Raw genomic sequence first — 15,328 nt, forward strand, 5'->3', positions numbered from 1 at the left:
ACTTGCACTTTGATGTGCTTTTGAACTGCTAGGTTGGCAGGAGCTGGGACTGAACAACCGGAGCTCACTCCATCGCGGGGATTCGAACCACCAACCTTCCGATCGGCAAACCCTAGGCTCAGGTAGATCTGGCTACTGAATTTTTGCAGAATGTAGTAGTTTAAGAATATGGGCATTTGCCATCTCTGGTTTAGAACAACAGCTAGAAAAACAGGCAGCAATCCAATCAACAAGTAAGGAGCATTTAGAACCACTCAAATCAATGTGCACACCTATTTTTGGTTTGGTTTGCATTGTAACTGTGTGATCTTATACATGCTTACTGAGAAGTAAGAGTTCAATGGATTGCAGTCTAAGGGTAGAACAAGTGAGCTGGCTGAGGAGACAGGTGCTCCCGAGAAATAATTATATGAAGTATGAAAGTTTGGAGGAAGGAATACCATTATGCCTGCACTTTCCTCGGGCAGGGGTCCCTAACATGGGAGTTCAAATAGTTTTCACATGCAAAGGAATAGTGCTGGAAGAAATGACCACATACAAGTTATAAAAGGAAAATGCCATTTCATCTGATACCTAGACAAAATGTTATAGCAAAGTTGAAATATATTTTCTGAGGTTGTAGCAATGGGGGCAATCCCATTGAAAAGATAAATGTGTGACATTCAGGGGTTGACAGCAGTCCTTTAATAAAAAAAAGGCCCTTCAAATGCTATTGAATATTTTAAATTCATAGTTTAAGGAATGAGACAGCGCACAACAATGTACCGGACTACAAAGCTGCCGGCAGAGAAATGAACGGCAAATTGCAATGGCCTGAGCTTAGGTTATTTTTATTTTCAAATTTCAATTCAGAATTTTTTTCCAACTCAGTTTAGACAACATTCGCGGCACAAAGACAGAATTATTAGACCAACTTTATATCCTTTTACCACATACTTGTACATACGTTTATTAAATCAATAAATAAACAATATATTTAAAAAACCAATTCAGTCTAGCTGAAACTAATTTACAGTAAAAGGAAAAAAAGATTCTTACTCAGAAGTTCAACTTTTATATGTGACTATATTTCTGAAGAAGGGACACGGGTGGCGCTGTGGGTTAAACCACAGAGCCTAGGAGTCGCCGATCAGAAGGTCAGCGGTTTGAATCCCCGTGACGGGGTGAGCTCCCGTTGCTCGGTCCCTGCTCCTGCCCACCAAGCAGTTCAAAAGCACGTCAAAGTGCAAGTAGATAAATAGGTACCGCTCTGGTGGGAAGGTAAACAGCGTTTCTGTGCGCTGCTCTGGTTCGCCAGAAGCGGCTTAGTCATGCTGGCCACATGACCTTGAAGCTGTACGCTGGCTCCCTCGGCCAATAAAGCGAGATGAGCGCCGCAACCCCAGAGTCGGTCACGACTGGACCTAATGGTCAGGGGTCCCTTTACCTTTTTATATTTCTAAATGCAAAGACTTCCAGAGGAGGACTGCAAATTCCAGCTAGTACTTGACACTGAGGTCACAATCCAACAGTTCAATGCTGGTGTGTGTGTGTGTTGCTGTTTCAGTTGATCTTGATCATCTTTCCCATACATCAGTAATTTTCAAACTTTTCGCCTTTAGGAAATGCTTTCCTAGCTTGCCTGCCATGAAATTTTGGACATACCAGACACCCACACACCCATGTCCTGTGGGAGAAGATGGGTACTGGTACACAAGCTGTTCTGCAGGGAAACTTGTCAGTCATTACTGATACATTCGCTGGAGAATATCCCTTCCACTAGCTTTGTGAAACCCCAGAAGTTCCTTGGATGCAGTCTAAAACTACTATCCTATCTGCCCCATAATATATAGCTAGGTCAAGGATCATATGCAGAACACTCTGGATTAAGATCACAGGATGCAAAATCCTATGGATCTGCCATTTTTGAAACAGCTGAATTAAAAAAATATTAAAAGGTCATATGGAAACGAGGAAGAAAAAAGAAGTAAGGCAAGATAAAGGTCTAAAAAATAGAGAGGAAGACTATCTTACGCTAGGAGATACTTTTTTTGACCATTGCTATAATATGTGACGGGGACGCGGGTGGCGCTGTGGGTAAAAGCCTCAGCGCCTAGGGCTTGCCGATCGAAAGGTCGGCGGTTCGAATCCCCGCGGCGGGGTGCGCTCCCGTTGTTCGGTCCCAGCGCCTGCCAACCTAGCAGTTCGAAAGCACTCCCGGGTGCAAGTAGATAAATAGGGACCGCTTACTAGCGGGAAGGTAAACGGCGTTTCCGTGTGCGGCTCTGGCTCGCCAGAGCAGCGATGTCACGCTGGCCACGTGACCCGGAAGTGTCTCCGGACAGCGCTGGCCCCCGGCCTCTAGAGTGAGATGGGCGCACAACCCTAGAGTCTGTCAAGACTGGCCCGTACGGGCAGGGGTACCTTTACCTTTAATAATATGTGACAGTGGTAAATGTGTTAATAGGAATCACTAAACCTGTAAAACTCTTGCCTGTGCTCATTACGTAACTGCAGATACATATTTGCATGCATGAAGGAAGTTATTTACACAGTTTATACTACAGATCATTTTTACCACCACTACTTGAAAGACAATCCAATTTAGAGGATAAATTTTCTTACCCTCTGCAACCGCAATCACAATTTATTAGTTTCTCAGCCGACTCTTTGTCTCCCATCCACAAGCCCAAATCATTTACCCACAAAATTGGAATATGGTTCAACTTTGAATAGAAAAGCAGACTTGAAGTGTTATATTTTGTGGAGTTCAGAAGTGTTCCAAAGAAATTTTTGCTGACAACCACAGATGAAGAGTTGACAAAATGAATAGTGATGCATTTTTACGGAATTTAAAATTTTGTTAATTACCTTTGTTTTAACTGCTCGGAATGGAATGGCTTAGGCTGCAATCCTAGCTCCACCTACATGGGTGTGAGCCCCGCTGAATTCAACAGAGCTTACTTACTTCAGAGTAGGCACGATTAGGATTGCACAGTTAGTCAACACTTCCTATAGGCTTATCAAATGAACATCAACAGAGAGGTAGCAGAAACATTAGACGTTAAAGAAGTTGCTTTTCTATCAATAATTCCAGCAGCTAAAGATGAAAGCCATCCTAATTAGAGGCCCTCAGGAAAAGCAATTTGCAAGAATAACTTTACTCCAAAGTACAGTTGTGGAGGATCATTAATCTAAAGCAGGTATGATAAAAATCGTTTGTCTGACTTTTGTTCCACCTGGTAATATTCATATCCTAATCAGGAACTCCCTCCTGTCTTTCCATGAATTGTTGAATACTAACATGCAAATATTCTGACATTTAAGATTTCTCTGCGCAAATAAGCCAGCACAACAGAACCTTACCTATAAAATGCTAGTTTTTTAAGTGTAGGAGGTTTCGCTTTAATACAAGAGAGCATTCAAACATATAATTCCTTACCTGTAGTCTAGAGTAGTATCATAAGAGCTGTACAAAACCAGAACATAAAATGTATCTCAATCATAGACCTCCATCAAATATCTGGCACACTGTGTCAATTACACCCTCCTTCATGAGTTCCTGGCCCTGTGAACCTCTTGTTTCTGCCAACTTTCTCCCCACTTTCCTTCCTGGATAAAGTATGTTCCATGGTCTTCCTCGCAGCTCTGGACAATTCCCAGTCTTTCTTTCCTAGTTCCCATCCCCATCTCCCCTACACTGCTTCCATTAGCTTGAGGCTTGCTCACGATCCTGTCTCTCTATTTTCGATTTCCTCCTGTCCCTCTGCCTGCGGTGACTCATTCTAGGACATGAGAAGCTCAACCAACGACAGCCAAAGACCCTTCTCCATTATCTGATCCCTCGTGGACAGGAATAGGCAAACTCCGGCCCTCCAGATGTTTTGGAACTACAATTCCCATCATCCCTAGCTAACAGGACCAGTGGTCAGGGATGATGGGAATTGTAGTCTCAAAAACATCTGGAGGGCTGTAGCTTGCCTATGCCTGCTCTTGGACATTAGGGAAACTTAGTCAATCACAGGCAGTAGCATCATTACTACCCTCAAAGTCAAATATAAATTATAGCTATCAATAGTGTACATGTTGCTTTATTTACCTGTCAGGCACCCTTGGAGCAAAACATGATGTGGTAGAATGAACACAGAGTATATTATCAGCCTCAAGATCCTGGATTTTAGCTTCCACTGCCTTGAGGTCTGTACGCAGCTCGTCACCTTCTAATACATTTTCTACCACCACAGGCTCAAAACCTAGTCCAGCCAACAAAAACAATGTATGAGTGCGCATCCTGGATTCTCCTACAATTTAATCTTCACTCTATGTGCCTATCTTCACTCCAGTGTGCCTCCTTTGTTTGATTTTATTCTCTTTGCTTACTACAGAGACAAATATTCTATTTAAAATTACAGAGACTATTCTATTAAAATTAGTATTAAACTTTAATATTAACCACTATAGAGATCAGTAAATAAACTGGTATTGCATCATCAGTCCAGGAAATTATCTCACTGGCACTCATCGTACAACATCCCATGGAAAATTAAAATTAAGAGCAAGACCTGACATTCAAACATAAGATACAGCAGTCAGGGCTACTCTCTCTAGACTCAATTTAAAATATTGCTAGCAAAAACATCCTGCAAGATGGCATGAACATCCAGCTTCCAGTAAAAGAACCTGGAAGATGGACATAATATTCTAAGTGTGTCATCAGTGGTTTGAACACTCTGAAAAGAAATGCTGCAGAATATAGCAATGGTGTTGAGGCAGTTTACATCACACTTGACGTAAATCTCAAAAAATTCACAGACTTATTCTAAGTTAGCCTTTCAGGAGCTTATTGGCTATTTTCCTTCTTAGCAGCTATTGCAGATTATGTGGATCTCTACCACAGTTGTTTGTCTGCAAGTTCTTAATCAGCCTCTGGACAAGCTGCTAGGATGCTATAGAATGTTCTATTCTCACTCTTCAAATAGGTGAGCAATAGAATATTGAAAATCAGTATGATTTCTGCCGAGAAGTATAAGGTTTGTGTGGCTTTAGAAAAATCCTCACACATGACCCAGGGACAAAAGAGACTGTGTTTCAAAGATAACTGGGAAACCAGAAAACTATAGAAGAAGGAAGGAAGCTGAATTTTGCATATAATTATTTAAAATCATAGCTTGTATCAGGCTTCCAGTAAGTTATATATATTGCAGGTCTACACAATTTCCGACCTACCATGCAAAAAAAAAAAAAAGCAAAACCTCTAGTCATGTATTGCAAGGTATTTGACAAGCCTCCTCCTTTTATTGCAGTCCCAGGAAGGCATTAGCAGCTAGAGGTTTACCAAGAATCAAACAACATGTTCAGAGCTTGTGCTAACCAAGCAACAAGAATCCCCAGCACTCCACACAAACCCTTTTACCTGCAGTGATCATTGACTTGAAACAGGATTTCTGGTCTATACGGGGCCAGATAATGTATTTTGCCTTTGGTCTCTTGTGCCGCAGGGTTAGGAAACATAATGTTAGGCTCATGCCAGTTGCCATGGGGACCACAAAGCAGCTACTTGCTGTCCTGACACCTGCAGGTAAAAGACAAAAATCAGATGTGAAAAACAAATGCTCTTAAAATATTGCAAGTACCTGTAAGGGAACACATGCTCTTGGCTCCACACTTACCGGCAAGTTTTATGATATCCAAGGCAACTGAATTAGTAAGTTTGTTCAAGAGACTGGAGCCTGCAGCTTTTGGCTGAACAGCAGAAATATCGCCTGACCTTCCAATCCCATGGATCAACCTGGAAACGAAACAGAAGGTTGGGAGGGAAATGAAACTTTTAACAGAAAAATAGTTACTCAGATACAGAGTTTTGCACCATGACTTAGTGAGAACCAACTTCATGAATTGTACTGGCATTAACTTCAAAATATGTGACTTGGCGCTGTGGGTTAAACAACAGAGCCTAGAGCTTGCCGATCAGAAGGTTGGCGGTTTGAATCCCCGCGATGGGGTGAGCTTCCGTTGCTCGGTCCCAGCTCCTGCCCACCTAGCAGTTCAAAAGAACACCAGTGCAAGTAGATAAATAGGTACCGCTCCGGCGGGAAGGTAAACGGCATTTCCATGCGCTGCTCTGGTTCGCCAGAAGCGGCTTAGTCATGCTGGCCACATGACCCGGAAGCTGTACGCCGGCTCCCTCGGCCAATACAGTCGGTCACGACTGGACCTAATGGTCAGGGGTCCCTTTACCTTTACCTATGTGGCTTACTGTAAATTCAGTTATTCTATCTACCACTATGTAGACCTACAAAACTTGCAACCCACCAACTTGAAGGCAGCCAACAGCTGTCTATGGCAGCTCGGCAATTTAGCCAGTTCTCCTGCCTGCCCTGGACTGCAAACACAAGAGGGGATGCTGAGCCCCTGGAGGGTCCCAGTGACCTAGTTTGCATTATCATGGTATGCTAAACTCTGGTTTACCTGCACCACATGAACATGCTGACTCCAGTAGAGGAGTTTGCATTCACTTTGCTACTTGACGGTCCTTTCAGCACAGAGTGGATTGGCAGCTGAGTCAAGGTTTATGATTAAGGTCTCTTTGTCTTAACCATGATCTGTGGCCAATATCTCTTCCATGGTTACATGACACAGAATGAAACGAACTGTCTAGGTTCCCTGTCTCCCTCTCCTACAGGATGCTCTCGCAGTTGCCTTTGATGGTTCTTCAATACATTCCAAACATTACAAGCCCCTCAACCCAATGTTTGCCTTCCTTAAGGAGCTGGGCAAGGTAAAACAAGACTCTGAGCTCTGTCAAAGTCCTCTGTGCATGCCAGAGAACCTGAATACAAGCCCCTCAACCCAATGTTTGCCTTCCTTAAGGAGCTGGGCAAGGTAAAACAAAACTCTGAGCTCTGTCAAAGTCCTCTGTGCATGCCAGAGAACCTGAATACAAGCCCCTCAACCCAATGTTTGCCTTCCTTAAGGAGCTGGGCAAGGTAAAACAAGACTCTGAGCTCTGTCAAAGTCCTCTGTGCATGCCAGAGAACCTGAATGCAAAGGATGGGTAGTTCCATTTCACATGGAGGTTCCTTGCAAGGACAGAAGCAAAATAGGTCTCTGCATTGATTCTGCCTTCTGCTAAGCCAAGAAGGGAGACATATTGATGCCATTCTCCCCACTTCTTTAACACACACAGAAGACTTAGGTGAGGGGCAGGTGGCAACCACATATAAGGAGTGGGCATGCCAAAAAACCTGGAGCTCTTTGTCATTCTATCACTTACAATTATTCCAACACTGTAAGAATTATAATTGTAAGTGACGAGTTATAATGACAGCTGGAACAACAAATGCATAGTGTTTGGAGCAGCAAAGTAAGCTTATATTTAAAAATGTGTTGGCTGTAAATTATACAACAGCCCAATCGAGTGCCAGATGACCTGGGACTTTAGGCCCTTAGAAGCTGAGTTTGCCCATAAGCTCTGCTTCATTTGAATAAAATCAATTTTAATGGGCTTTTGTTCATGTTAGCCGCAATTAATCTGTCATAAGGGTCATTTAAAAATGCAACTCCCATAATTCAATATATGCATGTAACTGATGTTTAATATGTTTTTGTTTTAATATATGGGATAGAAGAAATTCTGATTAGTGTGCTGGTGAAGGGTAAATGTTCCACTGTAAAACTAATTAAGCTGAAGTGGAAGAGAAGAATACATCATTTATTTCTTCATCCAAAAATTCAATTTCACTATGCTAATATTTGTTAACATAGCAGCAAAGAAATTATTTTCACATTTTTAGCATACCAAGCAGGGGCTCGTATGTTCAAAAAGATATAAAAACCTGCTCATACAAGCATTCTACTCGCATTAGGAACACGACATCTGAGAAAAGGACCTTTTTATAATTGTGGTCTCTCTTTTCAGGAACCATGAACCTACTGTTATCGTTTAGGATGACAGAGAACAGGTACACAGTTAAACTGAAATACTTGTCCTTATGTCCTTAAGATGAAACCAACTCTGTTGGAAGAGTTGTTACAGTTGGCTGACCTTCTGTTAAGTAATGCACACATGGTGCGAGAAGCACCATGAATATATCCCCCAAGTGCTGTATGCATCTCCCATCCTACCCTTAACTCTTTTGCCTTGGATAAAGGGAATATTGGAATGATGAAAATTATTTGTGCTCATAACAAAATATCAAGCTATAAATGTACAGTATAAGCAAATTCAGAAATTTGCAAATGGACAAAACCCAAACCCAAAGCCATATATTTGCGTAATGAGATTCCACCTGCAATCCATGAACTGGACCAGTGCTACACAACTGCAATACAGTGGTACCTCGGGTTAAGAACTTAATTTGTTCTGGAGGTCCGTTCTTAACCTGAAACTGTTCTTAACCTGAGGTACCACTTTAGCTAATGGGGCCTCCCGCTGCTGCCATGCCACCGCCACACAATTTCTGTTCTCATCCTGAAGCAAAGTTCTTAACCCAAGGTACTATTTCTGGGTTAGCAGAATCTGTAACCTGAAGTATCTGTAACCCGAGGCACCACTGTACGGTTATCTGTCTGCAACAGAAAACTTCATTATGGATACGGTTGGTGTGAATGGCTGAGATCTGTATGTTAGAGAGTACTAAGGATATGTTTGGGAGACATTACTATGAAGGAAAACATGGGTATAGCTTCTACTTCAGTGATTTTGTTTAGCTGCTAATAATGTTTTATAAGATCCAGGGTTTTTAATGTATTTTTCTATTTGATTTTTACTTCTCTTTTAGTAATCTTTAAGAGGATATTTTGTTTCAATGGTGATTATGCTGTTTTTAAATGTGGGTTATTATTGCATTTTTGTATATGATTTGTAATTTGTATATAAATAAATCTGAAAATCTATTCTGATATTCAGTAATGTTGTACTTCAAATATTTTAAGATATGCTGTAAACTGCTTAAGATTTTTTTTAAAAAAGAAAATCTAATGTGGTATACTAATGATCTAAATAAAACAAACATTAGTGTGACGCCATGTTTCGTGAGAAAGTAATGGTGAAGCAAACTAGTATACCCCATTCCATATATATTTGCTACTCTAGTAAGCGTTGGAATTGGCCAATAAACCAGGTTAAAGTGCCAATCTTCTTGTTTAAGTGATATGTACTGAGTTTGTTGCACTGTTTGTTTTAAAAATAAAAAGGAGATTTAAACACAATATCTGTATTAAAAAAAACCCAAGCAACTTGAAAAAGCAGCAAAAAAGTAGAGCTAGCTATCATAACCCATAAGAACCTACTGGTACTTATTAAACAAATCAAAATGTCAGAAAATGCTGTGAAGATTTTTGAATTTTCAGTTGTTAAACAATGGAACTAAGATTGAAGAGCTCAAGGTGGAACATGGGAGGAAGTAGTCAACATTCAAACAAGACTCTTATGTGCTATGGAGGTTTCAGACTGCACCGAAGGATGCTGGGAAGAAGGAATATACTGTTACCTGCTACCCCTACTTCTGAGTAGTGCAAGATTAAAGATTCCAGGAATACCAGCTATGCTTATCCAGGGTCTGAGTTTCCTTTTGAACAACGAGGAGCAGCAGAAGCTGTGTTGTCCTTATGATATATGGTTTATTTACACATATTTACAACCTAAGACTACCATAAAGGGATCTTCAGCATTACAATGCAAGAGGTTATGGCTTCTGCATAGTCAGTATTGGATTAAGACACCAGAATCCTGCTTTCTGGCTCTCTCCCCAGTCCACTGCTTAGTAACTCTGTTGCTTAACTCCTAACTGCCATTCTAAACTCTAACCTTTCCGAAAACACCAGCATTGTCTTTTAAACTAAACCTCTTTGAGGAAGGAAGGAAACCCATTCATTTCCAAGTGAGATATGCTTTTGATCCTTTGTGTTGCCTAAATGGTTCATCCCTAGCCTAACACCTCAAAAGGAAATTATCTGAGTTAGTCAGCTTTTATACTTGGCTTAACAAGGTCTAGCGCATGGCTTAGATCAGGGGTTGGCAATGTGCGGCCCATGAAGACCATTTTACCGGCCCACGAGCTGCCCCCGAACCAAGCCACCCACTCAGCGAGTCCTCCGCGCGCTGTGCTAAACTGGTGTAGCACAGCGCGGGGACTCGCTGAGCGGAGCTGGAAATCGCATCTGCGCACACGCAGATACTGGAAATCACATCTGCGCATGTCCAGATGCTGAAAATCGCTTCTGCGCAGGCATGATTTTCAGCGTCTGGGCATGCGCAGAAGCAATCTCTGGCGCCACGGACATGCGCAGACGTGATTTTCGGTGTCGCACTGCGCTGGTCTGGCCCACAGATAATCTCCGTGGGAGTGATCCAGCCCATGACCGGTACACCTTGCAGACCCCTGGCTTAGATACACACTGGGTATCACCTCCAAGAAAACTAGCTTTCACACCCCAACCTTAATTACCGGTAAATTCTAGCACCCATAAACACATAGCAATACAATGGCTGAGCCCTCATTTTGGGGAATATAAAATCTAGTTGTTACCTAGCTATGCACACTCCTTCACGGGAGGAAAACAGGTATAAAAGAGAAATAAGTCACTTGTCATATTAAAAATGCCATATTTACCTGTAATGCCGGCGGGCTACAAGTCCTGATGCCACTCTTCCTTCCCTCTCACCCACACCACAGTTGCCTAGGAAATTATTGCTGTCCATAATTGCCAATTCATGGAGAAAAAGTTCAATAGTGCTTTCATCCCATCCATCTTCAGGACATTTGCCCTTCAGAAAACAGTACAATTAAATACAATACAGTTAAAGTACATACATTTACACATTGTTGTTGTTTCATTTTCTTAGATAAGCTAAACTAGAATAAGGAAAAATGAAACTGTAACTTGAAAAAACCACATGTTTTTAATTGAAAAGTACTCTATTACTGCAAAGAAACTTCTTTTTAAACCCACCATTGTCATTTAGTTTCATCCAGAAAAGTATCAAGGGGTTCAAACTCACACCATTTGCCTTGCAGGATTGCAACATTGGCTCACTTCTGGTGCTGTACCCATGGTTTGGAGGTGAACATGCAGCAGGTTTGCACACTTCCTTTCCCCCTCTCAAATGCAAATTTCGAACTCCCTTCTATGGCTCATTATAACCACAGTTTAGGGTTACATCTTCATTGGGGCTAAAAACAACAGTTGACCAGGATTGCCTGAAACCACAATTTCTTCCCAAATCCTGCTAAGCTCTAAACCACAAGGCTTAATTAAAGCAAAACGTAGAAAAGAGGGGGGGAAATCACATGCAAGAGGGGTAAGAGTGCACATATCCAATCTCAATTACAGTTTAGATTAGTTTAGTTTAGTTGTTTAGAAAACAGTGAAAGACTGTCTGAACTGAGGCACCATTTCCAATATAGCAGGGGTGGCCAACTCCCAAGAGACTGCGATCTGCTGGCAGTGATCTACCCCCTTTTTTGGGGTTCAGGTCAAAATTGTTGAGCTTTTTTTAGGAAGGAAAGCCCTGTTTTGGCAAATTTTGGATGCAGGGCAAATTTTGAACTTTTTCTAGGGGAGCAAAACTTGTACAGCTTGTTTGAGGGGAGCAAGTGATCTACCACACACATCCAGTGATCTACCGGTAGTTCACCATCCACCTTTTGGATGTACCTGCAATATAGCTACCACTTTTGCTTGAATTTTAAAGCTAACAGGGAATCCTAGTCCAGAAGCAGAAGGATGAAGTTAACACTATCTCAAGCTATGTTCACAATTAAGTGTGCATATGGAGATGACACATTATTTTGAGGATGGAAAAAGACTGTGCAAATTATCCAAGGTTATTTTCTTCAGTAAAGTGTCTTAGGTAGGTAGAGAGTAAGCAAACAAATTCAGTGGGACTTTCTATGAATGCTTACTCAATAGTATTAGGTTACGTATTAAGCTGGCCGGACCTAACAGATGTAACTAACACGTCAGAAGAACAAAGGTTTCTGACAGCTCTGCCAAAAATAAGGCATTATTACTTCCTGCCTTTCCTCCTATGCATCTCGATGGGCCTGGCTAGGTATGGAAAATCACAAAATACATATGATACAAAACTCCCCACTGTTTATAGTGTGCTTCTTCTATGAGTAGACAATTCTCAGACCCATACCATACATTTTAAGAACACCCCACAAGCATTTAAAACACATGATTTCCCCCAAAGAGCCCTGAGAAACTATAGCTGCCCACTCACAGAGCTACAAGATACAGAACCCTTAAAAAACTACAGTTCCCGGCGTTCTTTTTTTTGGGGGGGGTCACACACTTCAAATGTGTGTTGGATGCACTTTAAAGTGCATTCAGAGGCGTGGCAGAGTAAATGGCCCTTAACTGCAAAGAGACAAAGGCTGCCAGTAGCTAAAACCATACCAAGGCGCCAGTGGGAAGCTTCCGACCTTGCTGCTATGTGGACAAGCCACCTTAAGGTCCATAAATAGCAACACCCTAGAGGTCCCGGGCCCTAAGGAAGTTAGATTAGCCTCAACCAGAGCCAGGGCCTTTTCAACACTGGCTCCAGCCTGGTGGAACGCTCTGTCTCATGAGACCAGGGCCCTGCGGGATCTGATTTCTTTCCGCAGGGCCTATAAGACAGAGTTGTTCCACCTGGTCTTTGGCTTAGAATCAGTTTGATTCCCTCCCCCTCTTTCTTTTTCCTTTCTCCTCCTGTGAATACGCTGCATCCTAATGTTTTAATGTTGTATTTTAATCCTGTTTAAATTGTATTTTAATCAACTTGTTTTTATTATTGGTTGTTAGCCGCCCTGAGCCCGGTCTTGGCTGGGGAGGGCGGGGTATAAATAAAATTTATTATTATTATTGGCCTCCAGGGTTTTACATCACTGAATCAGAGGCGCTCCCACCACAATTACGCTCCGAAACAGAATGGCCGGGGTGGGGTGTCCTTTTGCGCCCAGGGCTGCATAAGAGCCGTAGCTCAGTGGCATAGTGCCTGCCTTGCCATGTTCAGTCCCCGATGGCACCTCCAGGTGGAGTCTAAACCCTGGAGCAGGGGTCAGCAAACTTTTTCAGCAGGGGGCCAGTCCACTGTCCCTCAGAACTTGTGAGGGGCCGGACCATATTTTGAAAAGAAAGAAAGAATGAATGAAAGAATTCTTATGCCCCACAAATAACCCATTTTAAATAAAAGGACACATTCTAGTCATGTAAAAAAACGCTGATTCACGGGCCAGATTTAGAAGGCGACTGGGCTGGATCTGGCCCCTGGGCCTTAGATTGCCTAACCATGCCCTGGAGAGCTGCTGCCAGTTAGTGTGGACAATACTGGGCTAGATGGACTAAATGACTCTGTAATAATAATAATAATAATAATAATAATAATAATAATAATAATAATAATTTATACCCTGCCCATCTGGCTGGGTTTCCCCAATCACTCTGAGCGGCTCCCGGCAGAATATTAAAAACACAATAAAACATCAATCATTAAAACTTCCCGATACAGGGCTGCCTTCAGATGTCTTCTAAAAATCAGATTAAAAGGTAAAGGGACCCCTGACCATTAGGTCTAGTCGTGGCCGACTCTGGGGTTGTGGCGCTCATCTCGCTTTATTGGCCGAGGGAGCCGGCGTACAGCTTCTGGGTCATGTGGCCAGCATGACTAAGCCGCTTCTGGCGAACCACAGGAGCGCATGGAAATGCCGTTTACCTTCCCGCCAGAGCGGTACCTATTTATCTACTTGCACTCTGACGTGCTTTCGAACTGCTAGGTTGGCACAAGCAACGGGAGCTCACCCTGTCACGGGGATTTGAACCACCGACCTTCTGATTGGCAAGTCCTAGCTCTGTGGTTTAACCCACAGTGCCACCCGTGTCCCAGAAAAGTCAGATATTCCTCCTTAAATTAGCCTTTTATTCAGACCATGAGGACTAGAAACCTTGCTTTTTGTTGTTAGGCAGCTCCCTACGCTCTATGCTCCATGCCAGGCATAGGCAAACTCGGCCCACCATGTTTTGGGACTACAACTCCCATCATCCCTAGCTAACAGGAACAGTGGTCAGGGGATGATGGGAGTTGTAGTCCAATCTGGAGGGCCGTTTGCTTATGCCTGTTCCATGAGGAGAATGACACCTCCGGGGGGCGTGGCCTGAAAAGCAGGCAGGCGAGTGGGCGGAGCCTCCGGAGACGAGGCCACGCCCCCACTCCCGCTTTCCCTCAGGAAAAAAAGACGAACAACTCCCCGCCTGCCCGGCTTTTTACCTGCTCCAGTAAGGCCCGCAAGCGGAGCTCGTGCGCGCGGCGCCCCTGCGACCCCTGCCGCACGTAGGCCGCGTTCACGAGCCTCTCGCTGGCCACGAAGTTCTCCGTATTCATGGCGGAGGAAAGCGAGGGAAGGAAGAGGCGGGGCTGGGTTTCCGTGCGCATGCGCACTCCGCGCGCGACGCTTTCATTGGTAGAGGGCAGTGAGAGAGAAGGCCGCTCTCGACGTTGTAAGAACGTGAGCGACTGGCGCCCCCTATCGGAGAGGAGGACGAAGGGGAAGGCACTCGCCGCCCGCTTTCCCAACGGCGCCGCACCACAGAACGCGGCTTTCGTTCTGCGCACGCGCAGTTAGGTCAGTGATGGGGCTCTACAGATGTTGGACCACAGTATCTTCATCCTTGGAGTCTCTTGACAACATCTGGAGGGCCAGTGGGTCCCTCCTGCTGGTTCCCTTAGCCCTGGTGCGGAGGAACTCCCGTAGCAATGCTATTATTATTATTATTTCATTTATTAAAGCCTTTATCAGTAGATTTCAGGGCAGTTGACAGCCATTTATCGCATTTGTTAGTCGCTTTATATCTTGCCCAGGGCAAAGTTACCAGGAGTGAGTGACCTTTCGGATTTCACAGGTCTCTTTCTCAGGTGAAACATTTTAAAGAAGGGGGCTGGGCAGAGAACAGAAGGAAGTACTGCAGACAAAAGGTGCCGCCATGTCCTGTTTTGAGTGTATTTGAATGAAAACTTTGTCAAGGAGCTTTCAGTCAAGTTAACGAGTCTGGGCAGGTCGTCAAAATGAGCAAAATGTGCCCAAGGTGGACAGAATCATGTGGACAGAATCCTTAAAAGATGCTAAGCATGGGCATGTTGTTATTTAGTCGTTTAGTCGTGTCCGACTCTTCGTGACCCCATGGACCAGAGCAAGCCAGGCACTCCTGTCTTCCACTGCCTCCCGCAGTTTGGTCAGACTCATGCCGGTAGCTTCGAGAACACTGTCCAACCATCTCCTCCTCTGTCGTCCCCTTCTCCTTGTGCCCTCCATCTTTCCCAACATCAGGGTCTTTTCCAGGGAGTCTTCTCTTCTCATGAGGTGGC

General features: G+C 43.5%; 1 protein-coding gene across 1 annotated transcript in view; it reads right to left on the reverse strand.

The window, feature by feature from the left end:
• The window catches only part of SEPSECS (Sep (O-phosphoserine) tRNA:Sec (selenocysteine) tRNA synthase), a 37,944-nt gene extending 23,558 nt beyond the window's left edge, over positions 1 to 14,386 (reverse strand). The window contains exons 1-5 of the mRNA XM_053404503.1: positions 14,234 to 14,386; positions 10,593 to 10,747; positions 5,649 to 5,767; positions 5,393 to 5,551; positions 4,079 to 4,232 (exon numbers count right to left, since the gene is read on the reverse strand). Of these exons, the coding sequence (XP_053260478.1) occupies positions 4,079 to 4,232; positions 5,393 to 5,551; positions 5,649 to 5,767; positions 10,593 to 10,747; positions 14,234 to 14,347 (701 nt within the window). The 5' untranslated portion in view covers positions 14,348 to 14,386. The remainder of the gene's footprint in view (positions 1 to 4,078; positions 4,233 to 5,392; positions 5,552 to 5,648; positions 5,768 to 10,592; positions 10,748 to 14,233) is intronic.
• Positions 14,387 to 15,328: the final 942 nt, after the last annotated feature.

This window comes from Podarcis raffonei, chromosome 9 (assembly GCF_027172205.1).
Source record: "Podarcis raffonei isolate rPodRaf1 chromosome 9, rPodRaf1.pri, whole genome shotgun sequence".
Taxonomy (NCBI): Eukaryota; Metazoa; Chordata; class Lepidosauria; order Squamata; family Lacertidae; genus Podarcis; species Podarcis raffonei.